The sequence below is a fragment of the Lepidochelys kempii genome, chromosome 3 (assembly GCF_965140285.1).
Source record: "Lepidochelys kempii isolate rLepKem1 chromosome 3, rLepKem1.hap1, whole genome shotgun sequence".
Taxonomy (NCBI): domain Eukaryota; kingdom Metazoa; phylum Chordata; order Testudines; family Cheloniidae; genus Lepidochelys; species Lepidochelys kempii.
The window spans coordinates 48,338,476-48,354,160 of NC_136382.1; the positions used below are offsets into that span (position 1 = coordinate 48,338,476).

The 15,685-nt window shown below is 41.1% G+C and overlaps 1 protein-coding gene across 1 annotated transcript in view; it reads right to left on the reverse strand.

Moving 5' to 3' along the window:
* The window catches only part of COL21A1 (collagen type XXI alpha 1 chain), a 193,969-nt gene that overhangs the window by 107,395 nt on the left and 70,889 nt on the right, over positions 1 to 15,685 (reverse strand). Inside the window, exons 7-9 of the mRNA XM_073336269.2 lie at positions 7,181 to 7,258; positions 5,455 to 5,463; positions 3,170 to 3,253 (exon numbers count right to left, since the gene is read on the reverse strand). Coding sequence (XP_073192370.2) covers positions 3,170 to 3,253; positions 5,455 to 5,463; positions 7,181 to 7,258 — 171 coding nt within the window. The remainder of the gene's footprint in view (positions 1 to 3,169; positions 3,254 to 5,454; positions 5,464 to 7,180; positions 7,259 to 15,685) is intronic.

The following is a 15,685-nucleotide window of genomic DNA, read 5'->3' on the forward strand; positions in this document are numbered from 1 at the left end:
TCCCACTGACTTCTTATGTAGGGCTTGGAAGATTGGGCTCTAAGGATAGCCCATAATATCCCATATTTAGGATGTTATAGAACATGAAAAACAAAACAGTAGAAATAAAAACAAATAAAAAAAAAACTATAAAATATGTTAGTCAATACCACCTTGAACCAAACTTCATCTGTCTGTAGGTCTCTACCAAGGATTATCCTGATGCCAGATTTTTATTGAGTTTGGCTCTAATTAAAGTGAAACAGCCAAGATGGACATGGTTAAAACCTTTTAATCAACAGCTACTGCCTCAAGGTGCTTATCCTTTGTAACCCCTCTTAGAGCTTTAGCCAATGCCTACAGAAGTCAGTGGGAGTCTTTCCAACTATTTCAATGCGGTTTGGATCAGGCCCATTAAAAAAAGCAAAAGAAAACTGCAGTTTCCCAAAGATAACTAGACCATCTTTATGATCACAAAGCAAAACCACCAAAAATATTCTTACTCACTATATTAGCTCACTGTATTTGAACGCTCTCGGTTTAATTTACCAACAAAGGATCTGATCCTGGTCCTTTGTCTCAAACATCAATGGCAAAATTCCCATTGACTTTAAAAAGGACAAAGATTTGGTTCCAAACAACAGTTTACTATTACTATAGCACATGCAGTTCTGGAATAGTAAACCAGATTGTGTTCAGCCACACACATTGTCAGCAAAATTACCAGGTAAATTCCTGATGATACAGGAAGAGGAAGATCACAGATTGAGTCTTAAAGCCTAGTTTGAACTGGAAATGTGAGAAGTCATTTGACAACATGTAAATTGAGCAAGTTTAATATTGAATTCAGTGACAAAGAATATAGAACCCCACAATAATGTCATTTATACAAAGTCACAGTATGTAAGTACACCTTTGAAAAATATTTCAAAACTGAGATTCTGAAGTTAGTCAACTAAATCTACATTTAGGGACCTAAGTAAAAGTAGTCCGACACTGAGAGGTGCTGAACTAAGGGTAACAGACTCCACTGGGAATTCCAGATCCTCAGCTCCTTCGAAAATTAGGCCACTTTCATTTAGGTGCCTAATGCGGATTTAAATGACTAATTTTGGTCTTAGTGGTTATACCACCAAAAATAAAATTGCTTTTTTGTAAAGAGCATCTAATGTTATTAGGTAACATAATAGACAATGGATTGAAAAAAACTGGATTTAGAAACAGCCATATAAAAATTTAGAGGGTTGCAAAAAGTGTCTTAAATAACAAGCCACTAATTATTGGTACTACTGCATATTCAGATTACAAATAAAAAACAATATTAAAATAATGTTAAGGTGGTAAAGTCCAGCACTCAAAAGTTAGGACATGCTATAATTAGGGCCCTACCAAATTCACGGCCATTGAAAACACATCGCGGACTGTGAAATCTGGTCTCTCCCCATGAAATCTGGTCCTTTGTGTGTTTTTACCCTATACTATACAGATTTCACAGGGAACACCAGCTTTCTCAAATTGGTGGTCCTAACCCAAAAGGGAGTTGCAGGGGGCGGGAATCACAAGATTATTTTAGGGGGTCATGGTATTGCCACCCTTACTTCTGTGCTGACTTCAGAGCTGGGTGGCTGGAGAACAGTGGCTGTTGGCCAGGCATACAGTTCAGAAGGCAGCACCCCGCCAGCAGCAGCGCAGAAGTAAGGGTGGCAATACCATACCAGGCCACCCTTAATTCTGCGCTGCTGCCTTCAGAATCGGGCAGCCGGAGAGTGGTGACTGCTAACTGGGGGCCCAGCTCTGCAGGCAGTAGCGCGGAAGTAAGGGTAGCAATACCACACCATGCCATCCTTCTGTGCTGCTGCTGGCGGCAGCTCTGCCTTCAGAGCTGGGCTCTTGGACAGCAACCGCTGCTCTCCAGCTGCTCAGCTCTGAAGGCCGTGCTACTGCCAGCAGCAGCGCAAAAGTAAGGGTATCAGTACCGCAAGCACCCCCAACAATAACCTTGCAACCCCTCCCCCCCCACTCCTTTTTGGGTCAGAACCCCTACAATTATAACACTGTGAAATTTCAGATTTAAAAAGCTGAAATCATGAAAATTACAATTTTTAACATCCTATAACTGTGAAATTGACCAAAATAGACCATGAATTTGGTAGGGCTCTAGCTATAATTAAAGTTGCCTGTGCAATCTTAATTCAGCTTCCTTGTGTCCAGATGTTAGGATAAGCTTGTCCCGCATGACATGGGAAATCTGTGACACAGCCAGGAACAAAATCACACTGTACTGGGACCTAATTAGGACCTCATTATACTGGGTCCTAATGCAAAATTCCTTTCTCTTCTTGCAGTCCTCCGCCTCATGCGCTATCCAGTTGTGCACTGAATGAAGCAGGGTTCCTGCTAGAACAAATAGTACATGGTCATGCAATTCAAGCTTGCGTATCCACTAGGGGGCCTAATTAAGATTGCCTGGGCCACCTAATTCTGTCATTTCCTAACTTTTGAGTGCTTTACTGTTCTTGTAAGTACTTCCCTAGGTTTTATTTAAAAATGCAAAGAAAAAAACAAGAAATTCTATCATGTGAAACTATAATAACTCCTGAAATGGATCATCAGCTGAAATGCCCATACACTTGAGGTAATGGAGTAACTGATAGCTGTTCTCTTCAGTGTGGACCAGCCACACTGTGGTTGATGCAACATGCACTTCACCACTGCTTCACCACTGCTCAGAGGCTATAAAGGTCAACAAACCCAAAGCAGCCCCCAGTAGATTTTTAAATATGAATTGCAAATTAAGAAAAGTTGAGAAATTGTCATTTCTCCAGGATCAGATTTTTCCACGTCAAACCATGTTAGGATTTCATTATTAGACAATGATCGTAAGGGGGGTGAAGTTATTTACTGGAGAGTAACTATGAAATTTGAATGTAAAGGAACATCTAATTTTCTTTAAAAATTTAAATGACATTTAGCTTATCAGGAGTTATGGAACCAGTAGCTAATTAATTGCATCTGTTAGAGTCTGATCTTGCAAGTTGGCAACTAACAGCAACTCCCATTGCCTTCAATGGGAGCAGAATTAGGCTCAGTGTGGCTTCTTCCGTACACAATGACCTTATAACATAGAAGGTAAAAGCACCACTGAAAAGTAGATTTTAAAAATAAGAAAATTAAAGAAAACCCTACTCACTTTTGGGCCTGGAGGCCCTTGTTTTCCTGGAGGACATATACAAGGAGCAGGCGTTGAGCCTACATCGCTAGGGCCATTCATACACTATCAAAAATAAAAATGATCATCAACATACATGGAAAACCATAAATCAATATATTACAATTAACTGCATTAACATGACAAAATATAGGACTGACTTTATTTTTATTTCATATATAGCACAGCTCTGAGTTATTTAACATTTGTTTAATCAGAACTCCTGCCTAAATGTATACCAGTCATGTCCCTGAGCAACTTTGCAGCCATGAATTTTTGTTCCACCTCTCCAAAACTCTGATAGCTCTTAGACCATTCAGAAAAAAAACAGATTTCTACTGTAGTTAAAGTGTGTTCTTTTTTGAAGAAATTACAGCTACAAATAGAGCTGGTCAAATTATTCTGTGGGAATAAATTAGTTAATGAATGAAGTCTCTTTTCCATTTTTAAATCATTCAGAAAGATCCCAATCACCAGTTACATGAATCATTAGAGATTAATAAAAAATCCGTTAAATAATTTTACATGTCACCACTGTGGCTTTCATTTATGATACATCAAAGTACTTCATCTGGAACATCTAATAATTGCTCAGATATCTGATGCTGAAGATCAGCCAAGTTTATGTTATGAAATAGTGATGGCTTCATTCCAGACATCTCTGCTGATATTTTTTCCCTTTTCCATTTATAGACAAGACTATTTATATCTACATTCTCATAAAATTTAAGAACAATCTCATAGTGATCTTCAGAGTATTTTCAGTAATCAACGTTCAAAATATGCATCACATTGACCAGATTTTGTGATCTATGAACTGTGGTGACTACACTAGTGCACACAAGTAATCATGGGTGCATGCAATAACGGTTGCAGAAAATACCCCCTGACTTATAAAACATACTTTTTACCCAAAAATACTGGGCCTGAGTCTCCCCTGATGTCTACGAATAAAAACCAGAAGTAACCCCAAAGAAGTAAGTTGATTTACAACATTTAAAATTAGTTTCAGTTGAATGAAAAATAGGCCCATTATTCCTTACACAAAAAACAAATTCATTACAAAAAATACACAACATATCTGGCTTCCCATAGAGTAAATGCTCAAACGATGTTACATAAAACCTGAAGATTTAGATTGTCCCATACACATAGGAAGAAAGACATGATGCAAGGGATGTGGTTTAATTAGACCACAACTTTATTGACTTAACATATCTGGGAACTATCTGGCAAAAACACGTACAATGCACATCATGATTCTTCCTTAACCATTTCAACCTGGTGGAGCGCTGCCATCAGCCATGACCCCTCCACAGCTGGTTTCTGCCCATTGCTGGGACCTCACCACCCTCCCCTTGCATGAAGGTTAAGGAGCTGGGGAGAAGCGGTTGCCTCCTCACTGTACCAGATATTAGGAGTCCAATTCCCATTCCCTAGATTCTTTAAGGGATTCTCCCAGTTTATGAGAGAACTGAACCCCCTATGGGATAAGTACTTGTAGTGGATGCCTGCCACCTGCTGTATCATAACAATTTGAACCTGAATTACCCCTAACAGGTCCCTGAGCTGCTTGGCCAGGAGAGGGGGCTCAAGCTGGAGGTCAAACCCAGCCCCCGATCAGGCTATGCCTTTCCCTCTCCTCCTGGCTAGCCTCTTCCCAGCCCCTGAGGGAGGGGGAAAAGGGAGCCAATATGCTTTCTTCTGCCAGTCCAGACAAAGCTCCCTCCCAACATTGAGGATGTGGGGTTTGCATTCTGAGCTATGCAAGCGTAGGTTTTGTATTGTATTTAGCATTTATTATTACATATTCCAAATAATATATTGCACCTTAATCTGTAAGGTATTGTGCAACACGGACTTTTAAAGGTTCCTAGTAGAGGGCTCCTAGTAGAATATTCTCTGAGTGAAATTGATAGTTTTCACTTATGAAATATAAAAGTCTAGTTTGTGTCAAAAACAACTGGAATTGAACTGAAGCCAATAGGAGCCACTAGTTCTCAGAACCTCCAAAAATCAGGCCACTTATTCCAGTGCCCACATGTGGATTTAGAACTAGATGTTTTACTTTAGACACCCAAATTGAAAATGTTTGCCCATTGACGATACAGTTTTGATTAACTGAATTCCATTGCTTTTAGTTTTTTGCAAACCACTTTCCATCTCTCGAAACCATTACACATTACCAGCTGATGGCATAATACTGAGTTTATAAAAAAGTAAATACTACCTTAAATTGAGTTTGAGTGGTTTATGATTGAGCTTACCTCTCCATTCTGAAATGAAAAGAAACAGTTTAAGAATGTCACAATATTTGTAAAGGAAAATATAATTGCTTATAACCAGTTCCCAAATAGCAGGTGTCAAGTCCCTGCCCTCTTTATCTCCTAACTCAAGATCTGGGTAAATCCTGTGTGGCCATGCAAGGGTGTAAAGAGGATTGACTTATTTTCCCTTCCCTCCCTTTGGCCTGTGTAGGACGCAGCCACACACTAGCCCATGGGTTGTATAATTGCAGTGAGGTTTCTGGTATCTGTAATAGCACAGAATGATACATTCTGAAATCTCCTAGCACATCAGGAATGAATTACCACACTATTACCTTTAGTAGGATCCTCATGCAAGTGCTGACCAAGCAAAACCACGTTTAGCTTACAAACTCTGACACAACCAGAATCCAAAGTGCTATGGCCACAGTGCTATGCACCCTTTGACATGTCACTGCACCTTCAGATTTTCACAGTGATATATAAATTTCATTTATGACAAAAACAAGTGAAACCAAACTGGCAAAAAGGGATCTTTTTGTCTGGATTTGATCATGCAAAATGTAGTGGGTTTGCATTTGTGGATTTTCTGAATCCCATTACCAATTTATAAATATCAAGATGATGCAATCCTGCAATCAAGTTGACAAAGCTTTATAGAGAGAATTATATCCAGTAAGTTTAAATTTATCGTAGGCTTTGAAGCTCAGCTCCCATTTAAGAACCTAAAAAAGAGCTGGATGTATAGCTCTTTAAAATCTATCAGTGCCTATGGCCAGGCTTGCCAAACAGCTCAGTATCCAATAAGCTGAGCTCTTTTGAAAACGTAACTACTTATTTGGTGTCTAAGTAGGAGTTGAGCTCTTTCAAAAAACTGACCATAAGCGTCACAGTGGCAGCTGCAAGAGACTGCACAGTTCTGTAAATCAAGCTGTTAGTTAGGTTCTGAAATAGGAGCTGAACTCTTTACAACATTTGGCCCCCTGTGGTTTAGACTTCCCTGCACCATTCTACGAACAACTAACATTTCAATATAGAATGAACTCCAACAAACCAAGTAAGGACAGGGCCACTTTTAGGTCACTCTTCAGCTCCATGAACCTGGACACGAACTGATTAGGACTTCAGTTTTGTCTCATTCAAAACACATTGGATGAAATCCAGGCCTTATTGAAGTCAATTGGAATTTTGCCACCAACTTCAATGGGGATACTTTTGACAGGAAATTCTAATTTAAAAAGCTAGAAACATAGTTCTGTTGAACAGATAATAGATTTTAGAGATTAGGGGATTTACTGATGAGTATAGTAATAAAAATGCTTTGCACTTAAAGTAGATAGATCTTACATCAATAGAATCAAGGCACTTAGTATCTCAAAGCATTTGTCACACAAGATTTAGAGTTAATTTTGTACTGATTTCCCATTTGCACCTTCTGGTAAGTAATAATATTTTAAGACCTCTTTAAGGATGTCTTTCTAGGAAAATACAAAAGTCTTGTAAAATATGTTTGTTCTAAAACTAGGTTGCTAGATGACAGACATGTAGCTGTTACCTGTTTGAACATTATAGAATTAGTTCCTCAAATTTCAGAAGGAATTTGTTTACAGTAGTTGAATAAATGCAGGAATGTTTACTTTAAGAGCTCATTATTAAGATAGCCCCTGTATTAAGTTATTTGGATAAAATGTCAAACAATCCTTGAAAGTTCATCAATCATACTCACAAATCCCGGGATTTCACAAGCTGTTTCTCGGTTGTTTTGTTCTGGGTCACAGTAGATTCTTAGTTTCTGGACATCAAACTATAATTCAAAGCCAAATACATTGTTCGGGAGAAATTAAATGTTAATCATTTGAGATTACATCAATGAATTTAAAATACAGTCTCCCTTAAATGGTCTTAGTTGATAATATAAACAAACAAAAAATCTTTAAACCCATTTGAAGTCACGTAAGGTTGTCAGACAATGACAGAATGTAGTTAGTGATAGCATTTTAGCCTCACTGCTCCCACTGACTAATGAGTGCATTACTTTGACATTTCATGGGTAAAAGCAACAGGACTACTTATGGAAAAAACAATCTCATTTATTTTCAAAACAGTAGAAATCACTGGCCCCAATCTTTGACCGTGGATGAGGAATGCACAGTACAATATACTAAATTGTTTATGGTAAATCTTTCCTTTATTCTATCTCTGTACAGTACCAGTATCCGTAATATCTAGATTATTGTGAAATCAGCCTCCCTTCCCATACTTCTGATTCAGATCCAATAGGCTTCTTTCAGTAGAGGCTTTCGGAATACATTGTCAATAAAAAATGAAATGCACCATTTAATGGGAGCTTCTAGTCTTTCATAATAGATTTTAATATAGTAATGTTCCACCAAACTGACTATTACTGTAGAACAAGATGTGTCATGATGTTGAGAAATAGAATCTCAGTAATTGCTGATGGAAAACAAAAAACATTTACGTCATAAAGACCATCTTTCTGGCAGTGCAAAATTGTTCCCTACTATATATTTTCTATTGCTTCTTCCAGGCTACTTTTAAATATCTCAGGCAGTGGGTCTCACACAATTCCACATTCCTAAATCTTTTCTTAATTTCAGGCAATATTTCCTGGCAGTGACATTTATTAACGAAGGAACAGCCTTCTTAAGAAAGTGGTTGAAACCCCATTCCTGAAGCTATTTTAAAAACTAGACTGCACACGGCTATACAAATGTAATATAGGGAATAATGCTGATTTGTCAAGAAGGATGGATTAGATGACCTTGTATATCTCTTCCATCTCTAATTCCAGTAAAAATAAATGTCTGAGATTCTACAAGAAATCTGCAACACAATCCAGTCTTTCTTAGAGAAAACCATTTTACAGCACGAACAAAATCTCATTGGGAACACTGACTCACAGACAGATCATGCAGTTGCCTAAAATTGGTTTAAGAGATTATAAAAAAAGAGGTCTCAAGCATTCCTGAAAATAAGTAAAATGCAGGATACCCAGACAGAGAACTACTGAATGTCTAAAAACCAGACAATTTATTTGTGATGGGGTGTGGCGCCACACCAGCCTCAATAGGGTTAATTAGGGCTCGAGAGGCCAATTAGGTCAGCTGGTGTCACCTCACAGAAGGAGGGCCATGGTGAAGTGAAAGTGAAGCCCTGCTGAACCAGCACTATAAAGCCACCTATGAAAGGGCTGGGCCAACACAAAGCCAAGAAACTGAGAGTAGAATGGGGCTGCAGGGGAAAGAGTCTTCCATAACTCCCTGGGATGAGGGAGGTCACCAGGGACAAGGAGGAAGTACAGGAGGAGAGTAAGGACTCTGAGCCTGTCCTGGAGGAAGGAGTCTGGCAAGAGTCTAGGAGGGGTGAAGTAGTCATGGGGAATAGAGTAAGCTCCAGTGGAAACCCAGAACCAGGAAACAGAAGACAGGGAGGTTTTGTCAGAAGAAGCCCAGGAAACAGCGACAGGGGCAGGGACTGAGGACCTGGATTGCTGGTTATAGTGTCCCTGGGCTGGAACCTGGTGTAGCGGATGGGCCTGGATTCCCCTGCCAGCCAGTGCAATAGTAGCACAGAGCCCAAGGAGGGGCTGAACACCTTTCCAGTGATGGCATTTGGATAGATGTCTTCCAGGACTTTGTAATCCTTAAAGGGATGGACTAAATGGGAACCTGGCCAGAAGGCAGAGTTATCACAAGAGAGACTGTTGCAGTGTGAGCAATGAGCAGCAAGGGGGTACCCATGCAGCAAGAGCTACGTTCCCAGATCTAGACGCAAGGAGGCACACTAGCGGTGAGTGGGAACCCTGTAACATTCTGCTTTAATCTCTGTGCATGTTCAAGCACCCGGATGATGAAAAACGTAATATATCTTTAAAAAGTCTGACTGTTTAACTTGTTACATCTTTTAATATAAACAGCTGAGAGAAAACAAAAGAAAATATATCTTTCAAAGAAACCAAAAAAATTAATCTAAATGTAAGTAACTCAATATTTCCCAGAGTTGCCGCTATTATTCTCAGTCTAATTGTAATGTCTTGTACCACACAGTTATAAATCAGGAAATCATAAGAAATTAACAACTGGATTTAATTTATTTAGCAAACATCTGGAACGCTTTATGTGCTGTAGTTTTATTGCCAGCAATTACTTATAAAGCTGAAATTTTGCTTACTTTTTTGTGGTAGCACATAGCTATTGAAAAAAGGTGTTTTATGTTCCTTAAATAGATCAAAGATACTTACAGGCTTTTCCATATTTTATTTTGGCAGACTAGAACACAACACTGACAAGTTGCAAGCATGATAAAGGCAGCACAGCAGCGACAGAATTTCATATATTATGTGCTTTATGCTTCCTGTAACCCAATGATGGGACAGTAGCTGCTTGCAACTTTTATTCTCTCCTCAATACGCACAAATAATTCCTCTGACATTAGTGGAAATTATGTGAAAGTATCAAGAAGAGATCAAGCACCCTTTCTTTAGATAAATGGTTCCCAATTTTGAAGGGCAACACTACATCATTACACTAATTTAACATCTCAGCTGTTTCAACTAGCAACCACCTTCCCCTTCCGTCAGTTGGTCTTCTCAGCATGAGGAAGGGCACAGCTATCAAGTTTATTATTAATTATTATTATTATTATTATTATTTGCATTGCCATGGCAGTTACGAGTCCCAGTCATGGACCAGAACCAGAATTGTGGAAGCCTAGATGGTTGTTAGGAAAACCCTGCTCCCTACTTGCAGCCCAGCTACATTTGTGAGATCATAGCTGGAAAGTAGGCAGGCATGTCAGGGCTGACCCATGATATTTATGGCATTTGGCAGCACTGTAAGGTTGGCAGAAAAGCTTTTAGCAATAAAGCCAAGGTCCCTTTTCTGCACTGGGTCCCAATGTACTGCCATTGCCCACCTCTCATTCAATAGGTTTTAAGGCAATCCAAATTCTCCACCGTGTCAGTTTATGCAAGACTGGGATTGGAACACACCCAATTTGAATGGAGACTAAAATGTTCACAAACAAATGGGTGCCAAGCAACAGCTGAGCTTTAAGTTTGTATACAGGGGAAATGCAAGTGGGGACAGCAAGCAAAGTGTGATGAGTGTTCTGAGTCTGATTAGTCATCTCTGAGCCTGAGGGTTTCTCTACACTGCAATAAAACACATGCAACTGGCCCATGTCTGCTGACTTGGGCTGTGGGGCTATAATACTGCAGTGTAGACATTCGGGCTCAGGCTGGAGGCCAGGCATTGGGACACTTCTCCCTCACTGGGTCCCAGCACCTGGGCTCCAATCCAAGCCTGAACATTTACACTGCAATTTCATAGCCCCGCAGCCCAAACCCTGCAAGCCCAAGTCAGCTGACACAGGCCAGCCGTGGGTTTTTAACTGCAATACATACCTTGAGTGTTCCAAGCCTGAGCCACCCCATTCTGCTCAACATGGCTACCTTCTGGGGATACTCCCAGTGTGACAAAGTTCCTCCTCTGCCTTGGTGGATCCTGCACTTTCTGGTGGATTTGGTCACCTCAGAAGTTCACGGCAGTTCTCAGTTTGGCTCCTTTTGTTAGTGACACAAACCTGCCATTCACTCAGCTAACCTTATCGCTAGCCAGCAAGAGGGAAAGGAAAACAATCTCTGCAGTCTCTATTGTCCCCGACCCACAAGGTGGGACAGGCCAGATCCCTTTCCAAATTAGACCTTCCCCTCTGGTGTGTCTCACAGACCAGGTCAACTCCTCCTGTGTCAGACAGGGAGTCTGGGGGAGGAAGGAGGGGGGGGGGGGAAACCCAGGCCAACCTCTACTTCAGATTCCAATCCAAGGCCCTGTGGACAGCAGCTGTCCACAACATCTACTGTAACAGCTATGTGAGAGCTACGACTCCCTGGGCTACTTCCCCATGGTCTCCCCCAGCATCTTCTTCATCCTCACCACAGGACCTTCCTCCTTATGCCAGATAGTGTTTGTACTCCTCAGTCCTCCAGCAGCACGTCCTCTCACTTCCCACTCCCTGCATGCCCCTCACTAACTGAAGTGAGGTCCTTTTTAAACCAGGTGCCATGATTAGCCAGCCGGTCTTAATTGATTCTAGTAGCTTCTTAATTGGCTCCAGGTGTCCTAAATAGCCTACCTGTCTTAATTGATTCCAGCTAGTTCCTGATTATTCTGAAACTGCCCCTGTTATCATTGTAGAATCATAGAATATCAGGGTTGGAAGGGACCTCAAGAGGTCATCTAGTCCAACCCCCTGCTCAAAGCAGGACCAATCCCCAATTTTTGCCCCAGATCCCTAAATGGACCCCTCAAGGATTGAACTCAACCCTGGGTTTAGCAGACCAATGCTCAAACCACTGAGCTATCCCTTACCCAGGGAAAAGGAACCAGCTTAATCTGGGGCTAATGTATTCTACCTTCTATCACTCTCCTGTAGCCATCTGGCCTGACCCTGTCACACCAGCTTTTGGGGATACTCCCAGCAGTGCTGACAGCCTGCCCCTGCTGCTGCTCAAGCCATGGCTGGTTGCCTGGCAGGGTTGGTCCACCATCTTCAGGATCAACTTGCCGAGCTGCAACTGGAGAATGCCTCTCTCTGCTCACAAATCCCAGTATCTCCAGTACTACCAGTTATGGTCCTTCTGAAACACGGCCCAAAGGTTCCACTGCCAGAAAGATTTGATGGGAATCGCCAGACATTCCACGGTTTTCTTAACCAGTGCCACCTTTTGTTCTGGATGTGTCCCACAATGTATCCTGATGACCAGACCAAAGTTGGATTTATCAACCATTCATTGACTGGTGAAACCCTAGATTGAGAATCACTGCTTCTGGAGCAGATGGGCCCAATGCTGACTAATTTTGATGAGTTCATCCACGGCTTTTAGGTAACTATCAACAATCTAAATCGCACTACTGAATCCGCCTTGCAGTTTTTCAGACAAGGCCATCAGCCTCTCAGCATATGCTGCTCACTTTCAGCATCTGGTTGCCAACACAGCATGAAGAGGGTCAGCCCAGATCTCCCATTTCCACCAGAGTCTGAATGACAATGTAAAAGATTAATTGGCCCAGGTCGAACCCCCCACAATTCTGAACTCATATTGAATCATGCATCTGGATCGACAGTCATCTGTCTAAGCGATGCCAGAAAAAGAAGAGGACATAGTCACAACTCCAGCCTAGACCTGCTCCATTCCAGCCAACCCCAAGCATTATTCCATAACAGGAGCATATGCAGATTGATGTGAGGCAAAGGCATCTCATGGATCAGGAAAAAGAGTATTGGTGATAGAACAGCCTTTCCCTATTTTATGGTGGACTTAGTTACTGAGTACCCCCTTAAATCTAGGCCCTTGGGAAACCTGGGAAACAACCACGTCCAGCCCTGCTAGAGAGGTTGTGGCTGGATGTAACCAAGAAATTGAGTCCTCCACAAAAGCCCCCTCCTTCTGCCATCATGTATCTTGGCAGCCATAAACTGTCACCCTCCACAAGGCAAGTCTTCCTCCACCTCTTAATCCTGATTAGACCTGAAGTGAGCTGCACTCAGCTTGTGCTCATGGATTCCAGAGCTTCTAGTAATTTTACGGATGACGGGCTCAACCTCCAGTGCAGAAGACGCTCACACCAAACCAAGTGAAGTTTGATGGTAGCATGAAACTGTGCCCCTTCAAGTCAAAAATCCAAGACCATCAGAAAACTCTGCAATTTAATATAATCACCTTGCCACACTTCCTGATTATGCTCAGCATTTCTTGGCTCTCAGTGCATGATCCAAACATCTCTTGGAAGATGGAAGAGATACAATTCTAGGAAAGCTATTGCCACCAACTCCATCTAGCCAAGTCAGATGCCCAGAAAACAAGAGGAGGAATGGAAAAGTCCACTACCTTCTGTGTTCAGCAGATTCAAGGAGACAACAGTACCAAAATGTTGCTGATGTATTTGATAAAAGAAATGTTGACATCTTACTCCCACATAGACCATACAACTGCCCCATCAACCTCCAGCCAGGCACCAGAATTCTATTCAGATGGATTTATTCTGTATCAAAATCCGAATTCAAGGCCTTACGAGAACACATTGATGAGAATCTTCCAAAAAAATTTCATTTCTCCATCCACGTCTCCCACTGGGACCCTGATTTTGTTCTTTAAGAAGGATGGCTCCTTGTGTTTCTGTGTAGATCATAGTGATTTTGTTCAATGCACAATAAAGATTAATTACCCCTAGCCCTGGATCAACAGGCTGTTGAAAGGGGTTTGTGCTGCCAAGGTATTTATCAGGCTCAATATTCTTGACACGTACAATCTAGACTGCATCAGGACAATAGGGCAACAAATGGAAAACTGTGTTTTGCACGTCATGGAAATTTTGACTATCTAGTTATCCGTTTCGGTCTCTCCAGTGACCCAGCCATATTCGAGCACTTTGCCAATGACATTTTTAGGAATATTTTAGACCAGTTCATGGTGATCTATCTGGATGACATCCTCTGCTTCTCAGAAAATCAAGTCCTTCATGACCAACACATCCACCTTGTGCACAAGAATGTCTGAGCAAATGGCCTGTTCGGGAAACCCGAGAAGTATAAATCTGATAGACTTTTTGTCAACTTCTTTGGCTATGTCATTTCCCCCAGCTGGACCCCTGAAGATTGCCCACAGTCATAGAATGGGCAGCCCAAAGAACGTCCATGATGTCCAGAGTTTCCTGGAGTCTTCCAACTTTTAATGGCAGTTCATCAGAGGGTGTTCGAAGGTGGTGACCCCAATTGCCCAGCTGCTCCGGAAGAATACTATATTTGCTTGGATACCAGAAGCCCAGTCCCCCTTTGATTGGTTAAAGGAAGCACTTACATCAGCACCTATCTTTTATTTATAATTTCCTATTAATTTTTTCCAAATACAATACACCAAAATACCAGATTCATCAAAATATATAAAGTAAGTAAGTAGGGTTAGGATAAATGGAAGGGAAGCGAAGAGAAGCGAAGCGACATAACTACATTAATCATAGATGTCTGAAAAGTCAGTCATATTGCTTTGAATTTTTCATGCTTTCCCTTTCTATGGAATGCCAGTCGTTCGTTAGCTGCAAGGTCAACCATATCATTGAGCCAGGCATCAATATTTGGTGGGAATTGACTTTTTCATTTTTGTAGAATTAATTTTTTAGTGACCAAAGCTGCATATTGTTACCAGGTAATTTTCAGAAATACATCCAAGAATGAAATTTATGGGGCAGAGATCCAATTTAGCATCCCGTATCCAACTGGTCATTTGACCCACCTCATACCAGAAATTCTTAATACGGGGACACTTCCAAAACATGTGAGCTAATTTAGCATTAAGGGACTTACATTTCCAACAGCAGTCAGCATTTACAAAGCCCATTACCATTAGCTTATGTGGGGCCAGCATATTAAAGTGTTTTTTGGTGAATAAGCCATAGTCATATAGGTCTACAGTTGCCTTTTTAACATAAGTTACAATTGTATTTCATTAGGATCAGCATCCATCTTGCTATATCCAGACCTGGCAAAAGCCTTTGTTGTCAAAGAAGTTGCTTCCAATTATGTGACCGGAACAGTTTCAATACAGCAGCATAGGCCTCAGGGAGTTCTTCATCCTTGTGCATTTTATCCCCGTAAACTGATGCCTGTGGAGCAAAACTACGAAATCTATGACAAAGAACTGGTGGCCATCAAGGCCACTTTTAAAGAATGGCACCATCACCTGGAAGGTGTACCTTTCTCAGTCCAGGTATATATGGATCACAAGTATCAGAGTACCTGTGACTGTAAATCTCTCAATCAACACCATATCTGTCAGTCCCTTTTTTCCAGGTTCAATTACACTGTAACCTATTGACCTGATGCCAACAATGGTAAACCTGCCATTTTGCCAATGTCACCATGAACAACTTGCTGTCTCTCATGAAGTCCCTCCTACTCCTCGATCTATTTGCAGTGAAAATTATGGCAACTGGTATGGATCTAGCTTCTGACTTGATATTCTCAGTTGAAAAAGAGATCCTCTTATTAAAATACCGGATTTATACCTCAAACAGTCAGCCACATCTAACAATACTCTGGCTATGGTATGATTCACTCCGGTTGGCCATTTCAGCCCCCCGGGAAACGTTGAGGCTCTTGAAATTTCAGATGGCCATTTTTTCATGTAGTCCTACATAAACTCCTGTGACGT